Genomic DNA, 17,483 nt, shown 5'->3' with positions numbered 1-17,483 from the left:
TATATTATATATATATATATATATATATTACATAATTCAATGTATATATATATATAAATATATATATATATAATATTATATAATTCAATATATATATTTTTTGTATTTTTCGCATGCAGGATATATTTTCATATTCATTTGTGTATTACAAAATGCTAACCTAAATTTTTAAATCTTTTAAATCTTAAATTACGTCATATTTGTATGTGTCAAGTCAGCTATAGCTTTCTGTCTAAGAGTGTAGAGTTTTTTCACCCATTTATCGAATCTTGCTTCTTGATCCATCATAATCTGAGAAGAAAGAACAAATGTTATCTATGTACGAGTACATCAGGAAATACAAAAACAACTAAAACTTACTGATGTATGAAATATACTTTCCGGGCCACTGGCAACATTAGATACTAGTGGAACTTGTATGGTATCTGAAGTAATGTCTATTACAATATTTTTAAATTTACTCTCCTTGGTAACAGATGAAGTGAACTGCTTAGGAATGAAACCTTCAGCGTTTATTTCTTCAAGTACACTATCTTTGAAACGTGGTTCAATGGGAAAATCATCTGAAAAGCAATATACAATTCGCATCTTTTATATAAAATATCATTAAAATATTTAAATGTAATATTCATAAAAGCTAATGCGTTTCTACCTTTTGTTGTTAAGACTTGGCTTTTCTCTGTATTCATTTTTGGTTGATTCGATTGTGAACTGCTGGAAGGACTTCGTGATTTTTCTCTGGATATAGATCTAGCCTTTCTTCTTGTACGGTCCGAAGAGTATGATCTACCGGTGCTAGAATGGTAACGTCTTTTATCTCGGTCTCTCGAGTGACTGCTCCTGGATCCTTTATGGCTCTTTGAATTTCGATCTCTTCCTCTACTTCTTGAGTGTGATCGATGTTTACGTTTTGTTTTAGAATGTTTTGAGGATCTCCTTCGATGTGGTGAGGATTCACTGCTGTCTGAGCTGCTAGACCTGCAAAAATTATTGTAATATTGAATATTCTGCTAATGAATAATAAGATTGTCAATAAGATCCATTTCTACCAATATAAATATTTACTTTAATTTAAACACGTTCTAGTATAAATATAATGTTAATATTTATTTAATAAATAAAACAAATTAAAACTAAATTGCATAATAAAAATTAATGAAATATACATAATGTGAGAGTTGATACAAATTGAAAAAATTGTAACTCTTAACCTTTAAATTAACAATAGAATTAGATATTACTTTCGCGTTTTTTTACCTTGACTTTCGATTTCGTTTCCTTCGGTATCTGCTACTGTGGTCCGAGTCCGAGTCACTGGAATATCTTGCCATATCTGTCAATACAACGTTTTTGCTTGCGTCCAGAAGTCTAACGATCTGAACGATCTACTAGAACGGAGCCATTGGCCGGAAATGCACTGCAATGCACTGATAGTACTGAAAATCTATAACAAACGTGACGTGAACTATACATTTTCAATACCGTGTCACTTGACATTTTAGAACATTCTAACGAAGTGTATGTATTTTTGGCACGGTATCTAACAAGTAAGCAGTATCGATCAGTAATACTGTACAGAACAACAGAACTGGAACTTGTGAATGAACTTCGCGAGGTTTGTGTATCCGGGTGTTCCGGGTTTCCGCACTCCCCGCCTCGCGGAGATCACGGACGTGAATCCGCCAACAAATGGGGTATTTAGGATGGTGTATTCGATGATGATCAACGACAAGATACCACTTGCTATGTACAGATCTTTGAAAACCGGCCTGACAATTTGTATCGCGGACGTAAGTGATCCGATTGTCAGCTGCCACTTCGCTATCGGTAATTTTTGAATATACGTGATAATTAATTAAGGATATTATGTGGAGTTCTCCCTTTCACTTTGACTCCTAGGTAGCTAACAATAAGTCTGTCGAGAATAGATTCTACTCGACAATAGACTACAAAATATTTGCTACATGTATATACAATGCTGTTGATAGAATGCTGACAGAGGTATAACAAAGCTTATTAAAATTGGCACAATGTCATCAGTAAGCTTGTGTTTTAATGGCAGAACTATGTTGACATAACATGACAGATTTGATGTGTAAAGTTGGTTCTCTTATGCTTCGAAATTGTAATTCTAAAAAATTCTTTCGGAATTAATTTAATTCTAGATGTTTGTATCTTTTCTTAACAAATCAAACAAAGTGTTAATTCCTATCAATGAAATTCATATCAATGAAAGAATTATTGAAATAAAAGTTAGGAAACATTAAAGTATTTTTAATCATCTTTATATTTATACCAATTCTTTTTTTTCAGCTACGGAAGTGTTCACAGACGATGGTCTTCCTGAAGCAGTGTCACATCTTGTATTGATGGGTAGCGAAGACTATCCCTATAAAAATCTTTTGACTCGTTGGTCTCACAGATGCTACTCACTTGACGCAGAGATTCATACGTTTCAAGATTACACTTGTTACAGTATGAGAACAAGTGAGACAAAAGGATTTTTCTCCTTACTGCCTGTATATCTCGATCATATTCTTTATCCCACACTTTCGGTAAAAAAATTTTAATATTTATATAAGTTGCCTTTGTTATCTAATGCAATATATTACAAAATACTTTATTTTTGTGAAATATTTTATTTATAATTTAATAGATAAAAGAGACATGAGTTATTTCATGTAGGATATTCATTACATTCTAAATATATTCTGATAAATTATTTTAACATATCTAAAATATTAATATATAGATATTATATATTGTTAAAAAATTATATGAAGAAATGTTGAAAACTTTGATATTTCAATAGGAAGCAGCGTATATTATAAACGTACATCATATTACTAAATATGGAGACAATGGAGGTACATTTTATTTTGACACCAGAACTAAAGAATTAGATGGAGAATATGTAACTTACACTGAATTAATGAAAGCGATGTATCCCGAAAATTGTGGATATAGCTCAATTGTTCAAGGTATAAAAAATGTTTAATTCTCTTGTCAATACACGAATTTCCCTCCTTCGTTCAATACCCAAGTACCCGAGTACATTATGCAAAATCGCTAGTTACAATGTAGAGCTACCTGCTCTTCCCCCCAACTGTAAGTTGACGAATGGACAGGGATTTTCTTCTTCCAGACCCTTGTATGGATTTCCGACTTTTTGATTTTTTTTTCTTTTTAATGTTTTTTACATAGAATTCCCTTCGGGCAACCCAGAGAGAAGGATCAAGAATGGAGCGGATAGCGTTCTCTTCTTTAATTGATTTCGTCATTTATTCGCTCACTTCCGGAAATGTGCATGTGTGCATGTACACACACACACACACACACACACACACACACACACACACACACACATATATATATATACATACATACATACATACATACAATACTAGTGCAGCACCATATGTTCCATCATGCTTCTACTATAACTCACTCTAACAAACGGTAGCTTCCGGCTAAATTCGCTCCACTCTCCCTTGATTCTTTCTGGGGCAATTTAGCGGCTGATAGATGAATTTTGTAACGTGGTTTCAGTCTCGGATGAGATTCAAAATGAGATCTCGATGTGCAAAATTTAATATTTGATGTTTATTTTTTTGAGACTCTTGCTATTTTTCATCAATTATTTATCAGTGAAAAAATGGAGGAATTATTCAGCAAGTATCAGCAATATATCAGCAAGTGAATTTGCAAGGTGAGTCATTTTAATGATCTATTTCTATATAGTGATGCATTTTGATACGAGAGAATCTTGAAATTTCATCTCGAGATAATATTTCCGAAATAATTATCTATCTATCTATCTTTATTTATAATTAACTATTTTAAAATAAGAAAATAGGTAACATTCTCAAATAATTAAAATTAAAATACATAAACAATAAAAGGGTTACGAGCCAAGTTGGATGTTCATTGCTAACTAATTAAATTTAATCTTTAAATAATAATAACACAAACAATTTCGATTCGTTATCGGGTTATTCTCAATGTGACAGATAATTACAAAATAATTCGTCAAAATTTTTTTGGCTAAAGGCGTAGCTCTTTTATTGTTTATCTATTTTTATTTTTAATTTCAATCTATTTCAAAGACATTTTTTAGAATATGAATGATTTTTGTATAACATCTTAAAAAAATTTTAGATTGACGGCCGAAGAAAAGCGTAGTTATTTGACGGAACAATTAGGCGAGGAGTCTGAGTCTGCCGAAAATAATTACGTGTCGGATAGCGACGATGAAGAGTGATTTTCAGTGCCAAGTAAGCAAGCAATGAGCTCTGAAATGTCTGATTACGAGGAAATTAGAGCAAGATTAGAACAATCCGTTTAAAATCGAAAACGAACTTATAATAAAATCTGAAAATGAGAGTGATGAAGAAACGAACATATCGAATGAAGAGATACCTGCTCATCAATCACTCAAATCAACCGCAAATTTTGTTGCCAAAAACAAAACCATCTGAACTCGGACATTTCAACGGCAACATCCGTTTCGAAATATTCTTCGATATAAAAGTGGTCCTCATAAGAACACAAAAATTTTATTAATCGTCACGTTTAAAGTAATTTTCACCAGCGAAATGGTAGACATTATCGCGTCACACGAATAGGAAGGCGTCTCAAGTATATCGAGCGTACAATGAAGCGAATCCGACGAAAAAACAGTTTTCATGGAAAGACATCACGAACCGCGAATTTTACGGATTTTTAGGGATTTTAATCAGTTCCGGAATAAATAATTCAAATTATGACCATGCAACTGACATGTGGCGGTCCTCTTCGTATCTTCTGCACCGAGCGACGATGGGCATCAATAGATTTTGGAATATCCTACGATTCATCCGTTTCGATGATATAAACACTCGAGAAGCTCGCATTGAAGAGGATAAAGCTGCTTTAATACACGACGTTTGGACGATGCTTAATTCCAATTTAAAAAATGTACAAGCCAACAGAGTGCCTAACAATTTACGAGTAGCTTTTTCCGTATTGCGGTCGAACACGATTCACGCAATACATTCCATCGAAACCGGCAAAATGCGGGATAAAAGTATGGTGGATATGCAATGCTGAAAATTGATATCCACTGCAGGGAGACATATTTGTACGGAAAACTCTGCACAGGATTGCGAAGTCAATCAAAGTGAGCGAGTCGTAGAAGAATTGGCTCTTCCTTATAAAGATTCGGATAGAAATATTACAATGGATGATTTTTTTACTACCTTTGGCAAAATTTCTGGAATTTGACAATCGTTGGAATGTTGAACAGCAACAATAAAGAATATATTCCGACTGAAATGATGGCTTCGAAATCTTGTAAGGTGTATTCATCTCTTTTTGTATTCATCTTCTTTCCACGAAAATATTATGATCTGTTCATATGTCCTGGAAGAAAACAAAGTGGTGTTACTTTTATCCACAATGCATACAAACACGAACGTAAGCGCGACTCAAAGACAGAAGCCGGAAATAATTCAGAATTACAATAAAACAAAAATCGATGACGACACGATGGAACAGATGCTCCGAAGATACATGATGGAGAGACAAATGCAAAGATGGTCTTTTGCCTTTTTTTATAACATTATGGATGTCGCGAGTCTCGCTGCGTACTTTCTATACTATGAAAATAACAAAATGATAAAAACAGCCAACGAACGCCGGTATTTCTTGCGTCAACTCAGTGAAGAATTATGCATGTCTTTAATCGAAGATCGATCGATAAATCCTCAGATAATGAGACATTTCTCGACGAAGAATGTTATTGAAAGCATATTTGGTAGACCAGTAAATGTTACCAGTAGTACTTTATTGTCAGTATCGTCTGTGCAAAAATACGATTCGACGGGACGAAAAATTATTATGTGATAAAACTCGTATGTAATGAACACGCGGTAATGATAACGCACTGTATAGAATGTATTGAATGTATTGAATAAAAACTTGGAATTTTTTTATTTTTTAATTGTCTATGTATTTATTTATTGCTCATTATTGACATTTTTCTATTATTTCCTACATTCACAAAATGTTTCGATGACGCGAATAGCAAAAACAAAAAGAGAATTCGTATGAAATGCTCGGTATTGAACAACGGATATCCTGGATATTAAACAAACATGTTGTCAACTTTGACCCCCGATAATAAATATAATTTTTATAAAAAATTACACTTAAAGCGTAAATCGATGTGAAATGATCCAAATTACGAGGATCTGGCCGGGCTAAGTTCATTTTGCTGGGAAAAATTTTTAAGTATACGAAAATAGGTATTGACGAGAGAGTTTCGAATTATCCTACTGGAAGGATCCTCTACAATGGAGGTAATAAGTCGTAAGAAATTGATTGCTCGAATGTGAGGAGAATCGACTATAATTTGTCAATTAATTTTTACAGCTTACAGCTTATTACTTTTATTGCAATGGGTTTATAAATATTATTTATTATTGTAGGTACATCGAATTACATATCGGAATATCTTGTTCTTGAAGACATCAGACAGTATCATGAAGAATATTATAGACCAGAAAATTTAACTGTGTTAATAGTAGGTCAAGTAGATCATACTAAAATTTTAGACACGTTACTACCTTTAGAAGAGAAAATAATATCAAAAGTAAGTTAATCTACAAATTTTTTATTTTAATTTAAATTATTAATTAGGATTAAACTATTAATTTTAGAAATTAGAGAAATAAACATATCAGGAATAAACGAAAAATATTGTGAATTATTACTTTTTGTTAAAAATTATATTGTATATTAATATTAAATTAGAAATGTATGATTATGTAATATATTATATCTAATATATATATTTATCTGTATGTGCATATATTACTTTGACATTGTAATTTTTATTTTGTGTTTGCGATAATCTTGATTTTAATTTTAAAATTATAGGGAGACAGAGGCGAATTTAAAAGACCCTGGCAGACACCAATTAAACCGCTTACAAAAAGCATAGATGTGGAATTCCAATATCCATGCTACTCGTGTACTGGGGCTTATATTCGTATAGCCTGGCAAGGACCGTCCATTAACAAATTGTATGATTATTTTGGCTTTTGCTTAATCTCGCAATATTTGACTGACACAACCGAAGGTGTATTGCAGAAAGAATTTGCCAAGGAACAGATCTCCTATGAATATTACTTCCATGAATTCTCGACTTCAGCTTTAAGCTTAATGTTTCCGAATGTGCCGGGTAATAAAGTTCCTCTAGTCAAGGAATCTGTGATGAAAGTACTTAAAAATACAACTGACGTTGGTATACAATTAAAAAGAATGAAGATTATAATTCGTAGATATATTACTAAAATTTTAAATGATCTGGAAAATAATCCACATAATACAATCGCAAATGGACTGTTTAAACATATATTATATGGAAAAGCACCCAAAGAAGTATGTTACATGTATGATTTATTTATAAATTGCGTTTTATCAGAAATATTGATTGCATCATTTTCATTAACAGCTGAATCATAGGTTGAACATTATACAGTATCTCAAAATATTAGAAAATGAATCTAAAAGTTACTGGTTCAATCTTTACAAGAAATATTTTGTTGAGACTCCAATGGTTGTTGTGAAAGGCACACCCAGCCGTGAAATGTTAAAGATATTTTCGGGAGAGGAGAGAAAAAGAAAAATCGATCGGATGCGCGAATTCGGCATGCTTGGGTTAGCGAGAAATGATATACTTCTTTCCCAAGCCATAAGCGAAAATGTATGTGAATGTTTTAATTAAAAATAAGATAAATATTTGTGTAATTAAAGTATTTTATATCCAAAGTTTACCAACTGGCAATCTTCTTGCTATTGATGATGTTTTTTTTCTTAAGTCACATATACCCGACGAAGTGTTAGAAAGTATACCTGTACCTGATATAGATTCCGTTGTCTTCCGTCATATTGAAAATTACAGTACGGACTCTTCAGAGCAGCATCCTGAATTAGATGCCAAATTACTACCATTATTTACTTATCTAGAGAACGCCGATACGATCTTCATTTATGTGAGTATCTTGTTCTCTTATTGTATAATTTTATTGAAAATTAATTCATAGAAATATTTTTTATCTATTTACAAAAGTTTTAGGACATTATATATTCATATTAGTAATCGATTATCAAGTATGATATAATTAACTGTAGTCTTTATTTAAATCTAGACGTTTATCGTCATGGACACTACTTCCGTTAGTAAAGTATACAAAAAGTATATTCCACTATTGCTAGAACTCATTATGGAATCTCCAGTGAAAAGAGATGATCAATTGATTCCTTATGAGGAAGTAATAGATGAATTAAAAGCAGATACTTCACTAGCTACTACTCGAATTAGTCTTCAAAAGCCCATGGCATTTTCATACAAATCTTCTAGTGTTTATTTGATGCTTCAAGTATGTATCCATTATGTGTATAACATATAATTTATTATAATTTTTTCTTTTATAAGAGTAATTAGAGCTATTTGAAACAATTTGTAACTGTTCTAACATATCTTTGTTAATATAGTTTGAATACGAGAAGTATGAAAAAGGTGTAAAGTGGATTAAAGAGCTTTTATATGACACTGTGTTAACAATCGACAGATTAAAAGAAGTAGCAACAAAGAAATTAAATGATATTGCTCAATTGAAGATAGAAGGGGAAAGAGTCGCGAATGATTTAATGAAAATAGCACTGTACAATGAAGGTAAAATCTCATTTCTAAAAATTTTTTTTAATCGATAATTTTATACCGTGGGAATTAGAAACAGTATGATATACTAAATAAAAAAAATATATATAATATGATATATTTTTTCAAATATTTGTAGACAGCAATCCTTACATGTTCAGTTTATTGCAACAAGAAGAATTTCTCACTGACATTCTGAAACGTCTGGATAATGATGTAGATCAAAAGGAAATCATAGCAAATATCGAGTCATGTAGAAAAGTCTTGACGTTACCAGAAAATATGGTTTTATATATGACTGTTAACATCATGAGATTAATACGTACAGTTTCAAATGTGTATACACCATGGAAAACATTCTTTCCTGATGTAACAGTTGCAGAAGGGAAGACTAATAAGTAAATATAGTTAGCATATTTAATGAAATATATATATATATATGTGTCAGGATAATAATTTATAGTAAAAAGTAAAGTAAATCATTAATCAGTAACGGTTTTAAAAACGTATACAGCATTGAATTATAACGAAGGCTTTTTCTTTTCATGAAATATATTATATATAATAATAAATTAAAAATATCTTTTTAGAGACGATCTCTTTATCAATAAACAAGTTTTTTGAACAGTAACTTGTTTAGTTTGTATATTTAACCATATTCGTAATATGAATTTAATTGCTGCACAACTTGGCTTTAAGATAGAAATCATTGAAAATTATGTAATATATTAATGGTAATATATTTTTAGGATGAACATGACTAATGATTGGACACTATTGACTTCCACGAATGATGTTGCTGTCAGCAGATGTATTGTTGGATTGGAAAACGAAACAAATGCATTCTTCCTACGAGCTCATCCGTGCATAAATGATTATCGGAGCCCCGATCTGCCGGCTTTGCTCGTTTGTTTGATGTATCTTGATCAAATGGATGTAAGTGTTATGATATTTGTCAAAAATGAAAACGCAAATCGGTATCAAATGTATAAGACAAGAACCCTTATTGTTATTTCAGGGACCCTTATCATTACTAATTCGACATTCTGAACGTGCGCGCGATTACGAATTTTTTGTATCACTGCACGAAGGGCTTTTGTACTTAGCAATTAATGGTGCTACAGACCTGATAGGCGCGTACGCTAAGGCTAAAAAGAATACGGTATGATACAATAATAGATTATTCATATAAGAAATAAACATGTAAACATTGCATAAAACACTTAACATATTATAATAATCATAAAAGAAAGTAAAAGTACATATAAGAGAGAGAATCTCTTGCATCACGAATTTCTCGTTGTAGGAAAACCGTATGTCTGGACAATGGACTGATATCTTTTGCGAATCAGCCAAATCACTTACGATCTTCCAGCTTATGAGAATGAAGAATGCCATAGGCAATAGAGCGAATGAATCATTAAGATGTTGTCGCGGTTTGCCGCTTGATTACTGTGTTCCATTAATGCGAGATATTCCTGCCGTTACCAAGGAAGATATGAGCCGCGTAACAGTTAAATATATTACACCATTATTCGATCCGGAAGCATGTAAGACTATCATTGTGTGTCATAAATCTGGAATCTCAGCAATAAGCGAGGCTTTTAAAGGGTAAGTGAAATTCTTGTGACATCTTTCTCTTCTCGTAGTCTTAGATAACAAATATACATAATTCTTTTTTTTACAGAATACATCATAGTTTTAATACATACAGCAATTTTAAAGAAGCTTATTTAATACTATCTAAAAAAAGCGTAAAAACTAGTGAAGACTCAGCAATAATAAAGTTATAACAAATTAACAATCAAAATCTTGGAAAACATACAAGATTGTCCAAAAATAATTTACGCTCTTTTTCAATTAATTTGATAAAGTTATGTGATATGAATTTGATGTGAAAATATATTAAAGATTTCATATTTAATATAAATGTTTAATACCATATAGAAACATTAACATTATATGTAAATAATATTAATATTGCTATTTATTTTAATAATGTTTCATTCAATTTGCTTTCACGTACAGACAACGAGATATTCGAAAAATACAAAAATTTACATTTTTCAATAATTTAAATTTTGTTAAAAATTTCGAAAATATATATTAAAATACGATTATTTTTAATATAGAATATTCAATACATATGTCTGTCATTCATAGCATGGATGTAAACGTTTGATGTGTACATAAATAAAAATTCTTCGGAGGGGACGCTTCGTTTTTTTCTTTTACGATTAGAAAATTAGAATGATTATTAAGAGGAAACTGCCACCGTTTCTATTTCTAACGCGGACACGCCACGTTGCTTGATAGGCAGATAAATGCCTCCGTAAATTTGAAATTCGAACATTGTAATATTTGTTGTATCTAGAGGCTCACCGTCTAGAATCTCAACGCCATGATAATAAGGTTTGAAGTCTTTCAAAGGTAAAGTCACTGTGGTAAATACATCGTCCGATATTAATACCTGAAGCGAAAATTTTTATAGAATATTTACCAAAAGAGGACTTTCCAATACAATATTTCAATATTTCATCAATAGAAAATTTAAATCAAAGGTTGATACATGAAATGGAATCACTAATACGAAATAATAATGATAAATTGAAGATAAACCCAAGATTCTTAAGCTTTACCGTGAAGAATTGTTCATAGCTGAAATACATATTGGAATTCTGTCCTCGATGTCTCAGGGATATCTTGTAGTGGTTATTTTGTCCTTGTCCTCGGCAAATGATCTCAATATTTCTGTATCTTGACAGATTCAAATTTGTCAGTTTTCTGACGCCAGCGAAACCGGCACCATTTCGCTGCGGTTTCAGCAGCGTGAAGAAGACCGCTCTTTGAAAGAGCTGAGTCGTTTGTAGAGTTAAGGTAGCTTTGGATTTTCCTTCTATCCTTACAGTGTCGGACATCTCCCGCCAATCATCCACACTTTGGACATCCGTGAAATCGAACAGCATCATTTTATCCCTAATTAAATTCAGATGATGCATAGATTTATGTTTTATACAGTTGAATAAATTCAATTTTTAAAAGTATTATACAATTGTGCATCCATTCCAGTCGGAAAAGTCTATTTTTTAAACATTTATAATTTGCATAAAAAAATAAAACTCTGTTCATAATTTTATATGCCTTTATAAGGGCGATTCGGAACTAAAAATTACGATTATTAATTGAATTGGCGTTTAACCCAATCGACAGATGTTTATTTTTATCAATTTTGTCGCAAGAGGAAAAAGACTATCTAGTCATACTTATATCGCTTATTTGCTACAACAATGACGTACTTAAAAGTTGTTATTTTTAAGTTTGTAGAAAAAGAATGAAAATATAAATCTAAAAAAAAAGAATTTGTATTCCTCTACAATTGATTATTATATAAAAATTACATTTTTAAATTAATTTAAGATTTTAATAATTTATAATGATTATAATGATTTATATATTTAAATTCATTTTATAGAAAATTTTTGTTTCCTGAGCTGTGTCGAAAATATAGCAAATTAACGATAATATCTATAGTAGAATTGTAGAACGAACCTGTAATCGATTAATAAAACAAAATCTATAATATATATAATTCATTGTTCTTCATTTTTTCCAATATATTAAACATATAATTCTATTAATTATAATTTAACTGGAATTTGATCGAAGTCGCTCTTATCATAAATTAAAGCACTTGAAAAATAAAATACATGCATTCAAATACAGACAAAATGCATATAAAATTATGAATAGAATTGCATTCTGAAGTCCGATATGAATTATACATTGTCTAGGTGTGTAATTATTAGACAAGAAGTGGTACATTTTAAAGTGAATTTGTCGTTTTTGCAGTGGAGGTTAATTCACGAAGAAAGTCATTTGTTCTCAATCATTTCTGATTTTTCTCGATATCCATGGTAATAGGAAGCTTTCGCTTTTCTAGATCCGTAATCCTGTATGTATAATTAATTTTCGAGTATATCGTGCGTAATAATGATTATCACATCTCACCCTCTCACAAAATGACAAGTAACGATAAAAACGACGATCGTTCGTAAATTCATATTTCAAGTTATATTATTTTCAACGAAGACGACACGAGTTTATAAGACGAATATAATCGAGTCGGTCACTCTTTGGTGACACGGACAATAGGTGCTTGACATGCGACATGATCACGTTTGATTGCTTTTGATCACGTTGCTTGAAAGTTACTAGGACTTGTATTGACTTGCTTATGCCCTCGCATTTGCGATAAAAATAACTATTACTTGGCAAGGCGTTATATAATGATAAAAAATGTTTTGTTTAGTGATAAATGATGACAAACAAGTAGGTTAAAACGAAAAAAAGTGTATATAGTTTTAAAGTATACATAATTTTATTAATATTAATTATCTTTTACATATAAAATTATTTTTAACTTGTTGTGACTGTGAATGACGTAAATTTATCGTAATCTTTAAAAATTAAAGGAAACCATAATTATCATTCTTAAAAAATCGAACTTTGATAATGAAATTTATAATTATTTATTTATTAATTTTATCAAGCTAACTTGATCAATATTTAAATGAAAGTTTTCAATTGTAATAAAGATTTTTAAGAAATTACATTATCCTATTCTCTGTAATAATGCGAAAAGTAAGATTTACTTTATTATACAATTAGTTTTATGAATATAATATAGGTACAAGTAGAATATTGATTAATGAAATAGATTCCAAAAATTACATTGAAGATTTTAGTAAAAGTAGACAATAAAATATATACGTGGAAAAAATTATTCATTTCTTAGGAAAGCATTCATTAACAAAAACAAAGATTGGCGTTCTCTTTGTTAAAGCACCACATGTAGAAGTATTTATTCCCTGACATTTTCTCATATTTGTATATATATATATATATACAAAATACAAAAATATAACAATGATAAAAAAATTAATTTCTGATTTATCAAACAAGTGTTCTACTGGATATACGATAAAAAGAATGAAACTTTAATCCTAAATTTATCTTATAATACCTCCTAAAATATATTATAATATGATTATAATATAAATATGAGAGGGTACATAATAAAACAATCGTCCGTGATTCAAAAAGATCAATAAAATTTTGGTCAAATTTATTCAACGCGATCTTTTGCATTTTCTTATATTAATGAATATAAATCGTGTTTACATGTCACACAAAGCTGAAGAGAACGTAAATCATCGTGTTCGTTGCATGCTGCCTCTTATTTTATTTTCTTTTTTATTTCTTTATGTCTCAGCCATATTAATATTACCTTTGTACTATCAAATTATAATAAAATAGAGCTTATGTAACTTCGTTTGAGAACACATAAATTAATTTATCAATGTTGAATTAGTTTATATGAGCTCTCAATATAATAGATAATGTGAAAAATAATTTGCTAATACTATTTTCTAATGTAAAGCATAGAAGCATCATACATTAAGTTAGAGATTCGCTGAGTAGATAAAAAAAAACATGAAAAAAATGCGTGGTAATATTTCATGCTAAATTGTTTCATATAGCTTCAAGTAACATATGACTATATTTGCTAGTTTAAATTCTATAAATCAAAAATAGATTTTCAATGGATATTACAAACGAAAGACGAATAATTCCATCTTTAATTTGTCACTAAAGATGTTAAATTTACATATGTATGTATACATATTTATGTTTCATCAAGAATAGAGGTATCTTTTAAATATTAATTAAAAAAAAGTAAACTTTTGATCCCTACTTTCTCTCCCCATCTATAATTAATTTGCAAGATAACTGAAATCATTAAGCTTGCAATGTATAAATGTGCATATCTTATCAAATAAAACAGGTTTAAAAAGTGATTAAGAAAAATCTGACCGTTCATAATTTAAGTCAATTTTCATTGATTAAATTCCTTTAAAGCAAGAACTTGCATGTTACAACAAATATGATCCTCCCATACAGATATAAATTAGTTGAATGTAAATTCCATCACTTGTGTTTGCTGTTAAGTCGTTCCAACAGAAATTTTCAATCAAACTTATGAGAGAAGTTAATCGGCTTCTACATATAAGCTATTATATGTATATTCTATAAACGAATTCTTCCTTGATCTGATTTCACAAAAAATGCATGAAATATATAAAATGTCTATGCGAAAACAGTATATAAATTGTAATAATCATACAAAAGCCATTTTATCGACAAATTACTGACTCTCCGTGCCTCACAGAAATCAGTAGCATTACCAGAATTATTTTTATAACGTCTCTATATTGTATCGCGTACTTATAACATTGTATTGAATCGTAAATTGACGCTAATTAAAAAAAAGAAAATTTTAATTATATTCTTTTTTTAAAGTGGACTTCGCTTATCAAAGGGAGGATACAGGCTACAAGACAATCTGTCAACTACACTTAGTACAAATCATATATGCATTAATAGTACCGATCAATTAATATATCTATATACAAACAAATAATAAGACCTAACAGGAGCAGGAGTCCTTTCCTCCCTGCTGTTCATTAGATACTCCTTGGAGGCTGGTGCGACCTGGTTGACTCGGATTATGTTGTACACCAGATTCTGCTGCGTTTAGGTCCAATCTATACCGATAGAAAATATAATTAATTTACCAATTAATATTATTCGGGACATGTATTAATTCACAATTTATATTTTACAACGTGTGATAGTTTTATTCAACGTAACAGTTTTTATTCTACGTGATTATAAATTACTATTAAACTCACCGTCCGTCTTGTATACTTTGGAATATTTTCTTTGCCGTTTCCAAGAAGGCTTCCTCCACATTGTGTCCCCTATTTGAGAAATTTGAATACACGAATCCATTTACAATCAATTTTTTGAAAATTTTTATTTAAATATTTTAAGATACTAGAGATACTCACGTCTTTGCGCTAGCTTCGACAAACATTAAACCATGTTCATCAGCAAATTGCTTTGCTTCTTCATAGGTAACATCACGTTGACCTTCGAGATCACTTTTATTACCAATTAAGAATATGACCTGCACAATAATTATTTTATGTTTGTTATATGATTAAACGTTAAAAAATTAATTTTTTTTTCTTATATCATGTGCAGAGGATAAATCAATTTAATTAAATACTTATAATCACATTGTGATATGTAATATAGCAATATGCGTACAGTGCTCGGATTTGTTAAATTCCTTGTATCTGTCAGCCAGCTACTCAGATGATTGTAAGTTGAACGACGTGTAATATCGTATACCATTAATGCTCCAGCTGCACCACGATAATATGATCTAAGAAGAAATATTTTCTCTTTAATACACATTTATAATTTTATATTTATTAGATACAATTATCGTCTAAAAAACAATCATCATTACCTAGTAACTGCTCTGAATCGTTCTTGCCCAGCAGTGTCCCATATCTGCAGTTTTATCTTCTGCCCTGCTACTTCTATAATCCTAGTCCCAAATTCGACTCCAATGGTATGTGGACAATCTGCCATGACTAAATATACAAAATCATTTATACAAAAATGTATATTCTTTAACAAAATATAGCACATCAAGGAATAATCTTATTTTTTTGGAATAAGTTAAAAAAAAATTATATTTTAAATAAAAAATAGAATTAAAAAATAGTATTAGATTGCGTATAACTTAATTATCCACGAATTGCATCCTTATTTAAACAGAAAAATTAAATACCTAATTCTCTTTAAAAATAAAGAAATTAATATTTATAATATCTATATAGGTTTTTTATTTAATAATTTTTCTTTAAAATATACAGTCCTTTTTTATCATAGGTATACTAAGACAAGAGTCAGTGCACTATTACAACTATAAATGTTGTCTGTCATACATAACGCTGCATGTATATACAGCATAATGTGCTACAGTCATACAATTATGTATGCATATGATTACAGCACATCCTTTAGGAATGTCACAACAAATAATGATAAATCACCAAATTAATTCAGCAAAAACAATTTTTCCTTACTTTACACACAATATATATATATATATATACATTTCTCTAATTATTTCATTTATTACTCACATTTTTTTTCTGTAAACTGATGAAGCAAGCATGACTTGCCCACTCCCATATCCCCTATGATGATGTACTTAAAGATATAAGAATAATTATATGGACCGGTCGACATTTTGCACCTGCAATAAAGATTTCAAGAAAATAGTACTATATTTCTTGCAGCTGTCTATTATTATTATAAATTAATTTGCAAGAGATAAAATAAAAGCTCATAATCTATCGTGAAAGTTCTTTAAATAATGTTTCCTTGTAAACTTATTGTTAAGAGATATCTAAGAGAGATCGATTCTAATCTCACACTTCATAAAATATTCCACAATCTTTTGCTTCCTTTTAACATGAGATAAAACATGATATGATTCATAAGAGTATACTAACATCAGATAAGAATCTAATGTATGTAAATCAATAAATTTAAGACAATTACACTTGTAATATAATTCAAAAATTAATAAAATCTTTAAATTATTTCTTTATCAATCTTGATTGATAAAGAAATATAATATTATACCCATTTATTTTTTAAAATAAATTATACAGTTTTACTGAAATTATTATTATTTGAGTTTTAATATTATTCGAAAAATTGATTTATTAATTTGTTACATATAAATAAATATAATATTGCATTTCTTTATCAATCAAAACTGACAATAATTTAAAGTTTTTTAAAGTTAATTTTGGAATTATATTACACGAATGTAGCTCATAATATAATTGTA

At 29.8% G+C, this 17,483-nt stretch overlaps 4 protein-coding genes across 5 annotated transcripts in view; 1 reads left to right on the top strand and 3 right to left on the bottom strand.

Moving 5' to 3' along the window:
• Nucleotides 1-114: 114 nt before the first annotated feature.
• LOC108754135 (serine/arginine-rich splicing factor 11-like) lies at nucleotides 115-1,340 on the bottom strand. The gene is made up of 4 exons (XM_018496229.1): nucleotides 1,258-1,340; nucleotides 653-978; nucleotides 361-563; nucleotides 115-291 (listed from the first exon to the last, which is right to left on the bottom strand). The coding sequence occupies exons 1-4, from the start codon at nucleotides 1,329-1,331 to the stop codon at nucleotides 190-192; spliced, it is 705 nt and encodes a 234-aa protein (XP_018351731.1). The 5' UTR covers nucleotides 1,332-1,340; the 3' UTR covers nucleotides 115-189.
• Nucleotides 1,341-1,578: 238 nt separating this feature from the next.
• Nucleotides 1,579-10,385, top strand: LOC108754134 (uncharacterized protein C05D11.1-like). The gene is made up of 13 exons (XM_018496228.1): nucleotides 1,579-1,827; nucleotides 2,314-2,555; nucleotides 2,813-2,981; nucleotides 6,468-6,631; nucleotides 6,919-7,422; nucleotides 7,496-7,747; nucleotides 7,863-8,036; nucleotides 8,193-8,423; nucleotides 8,539-8,719; nucleotides 8,844-9,102; nucleotides 9,454-9,640; nucleotides 9,723-9,866; nucleotides 10,011-10,385. Exons 1-13 carry the CDS (start codon nucleotides 1,602-1,604, stop codon nucleotides 10,317-10,319), a joined length of 3,042 nt encoding a protein of 1,013 aa, XP_018351730.1. The 5' UTR covers nucleotides 1,579-1,601; the 3' UTR covers nucleotides 10,320-10,385.
• Nucleotides 10,386-10,830: 445 nt separating this feature from the next.
• LOC108754131 lies at nucleotides 10,831-13,047 on the bottom strand. 2 transcript variants are annotated; one of them, XM_018496222.1, is made up of 3 exons: nucleotides 12,713-13,047; nucleotides 11,344-11,680; nucleotides 10,831-11,174 (listed from the first exon to the last, which is right to left on the bottom strand). In XM_018496222.1, the coding sequence occupies exons 1-3, from the start codon at nucleotides 12,763-12,765 to the stop codon at nucleotides 10,962-10,964; spliced, it is 603 nt and encodes a 200-aa protein (XP_018351724.1). In that variant the 5' UTR covers nucleotides 12,766-13,047; the 3' UTR covers nucleotides 10,831-10,961. The 2 variants fall into 2 exon arrangements, with proteins under 2 accessions (XP_018351724.1, XP_018351726.1); XM_018496224.1 differs by having other exon boundaries at nucleotides 12,525-12,771.
• Nucleotides 13,048-14,216: 1,169 nt separating this feature from the next.
• The window catches only part of LOC108754130 (ras-related protein Rab-14), a 4,138-nt gene continuing 871 nt past the window's right edge, over nucleotides 14,217-17,483 (bottom strand). Inside the window, exons 2-7 of the mRNA XM_018496221.1 lie at nucleotides 16,768-16,880; nucleotides 16,083-16,209; nucleotides 15,878-15,995; nucleotides 15,616-15,734; nucleotides 15,457-15,525; nucleotides 14,217-15,309 (exon numbers count right to left, since the gene is read on the bottom strand). Of these exons, the coding sequence (XP_018351723.1) occupies nucleotides 15,192-15,309; nucleotides 15,457-15,525; nucleotides 15,616-15,734; nucleotides 15,878-15,995; nucleotides 16,083-16,209; nucleotides 16,768-16,873 (657 nt within the window). The 5' untranslated portion in view covers nucleotides 16,874-16,880 and the 3' untranslated portion in view covers nucleotides 14,217-15,191. The remainder of the gene's footprint in view (nucleotides 15,310-15,456; nucleotides 15,526-15,615; nucleotides 15,735-15,877; nucleotides 15,996-16,082; nucleotides 16,210-16,767; nucleotides 16,881-17,483) is intronic.

Source organism: Trachymyrmex septentrionalis, unplaced genomic scaffold (assembly GCF_001594115.1).
Source record: "Trachymyrmex septentrionalis isolate Tsep2-gDNA-1 unplaced genomic scaffold, Tsep1.0 scaffold76, whole genome shotgun sequence".
Taxonomy (NCBI): domain Eukaryota; kingdom Metazoa; phylum Arthropoda; class Insecta; order Hymenoptera; family Formicidae; genus Trachymyrmex; species Trachymyrmex septentrionalis.
Note: the sequence above shows the minus strand (reverse complement) of the source record. Positions and strands in the feature narration are given on the sequence as shown.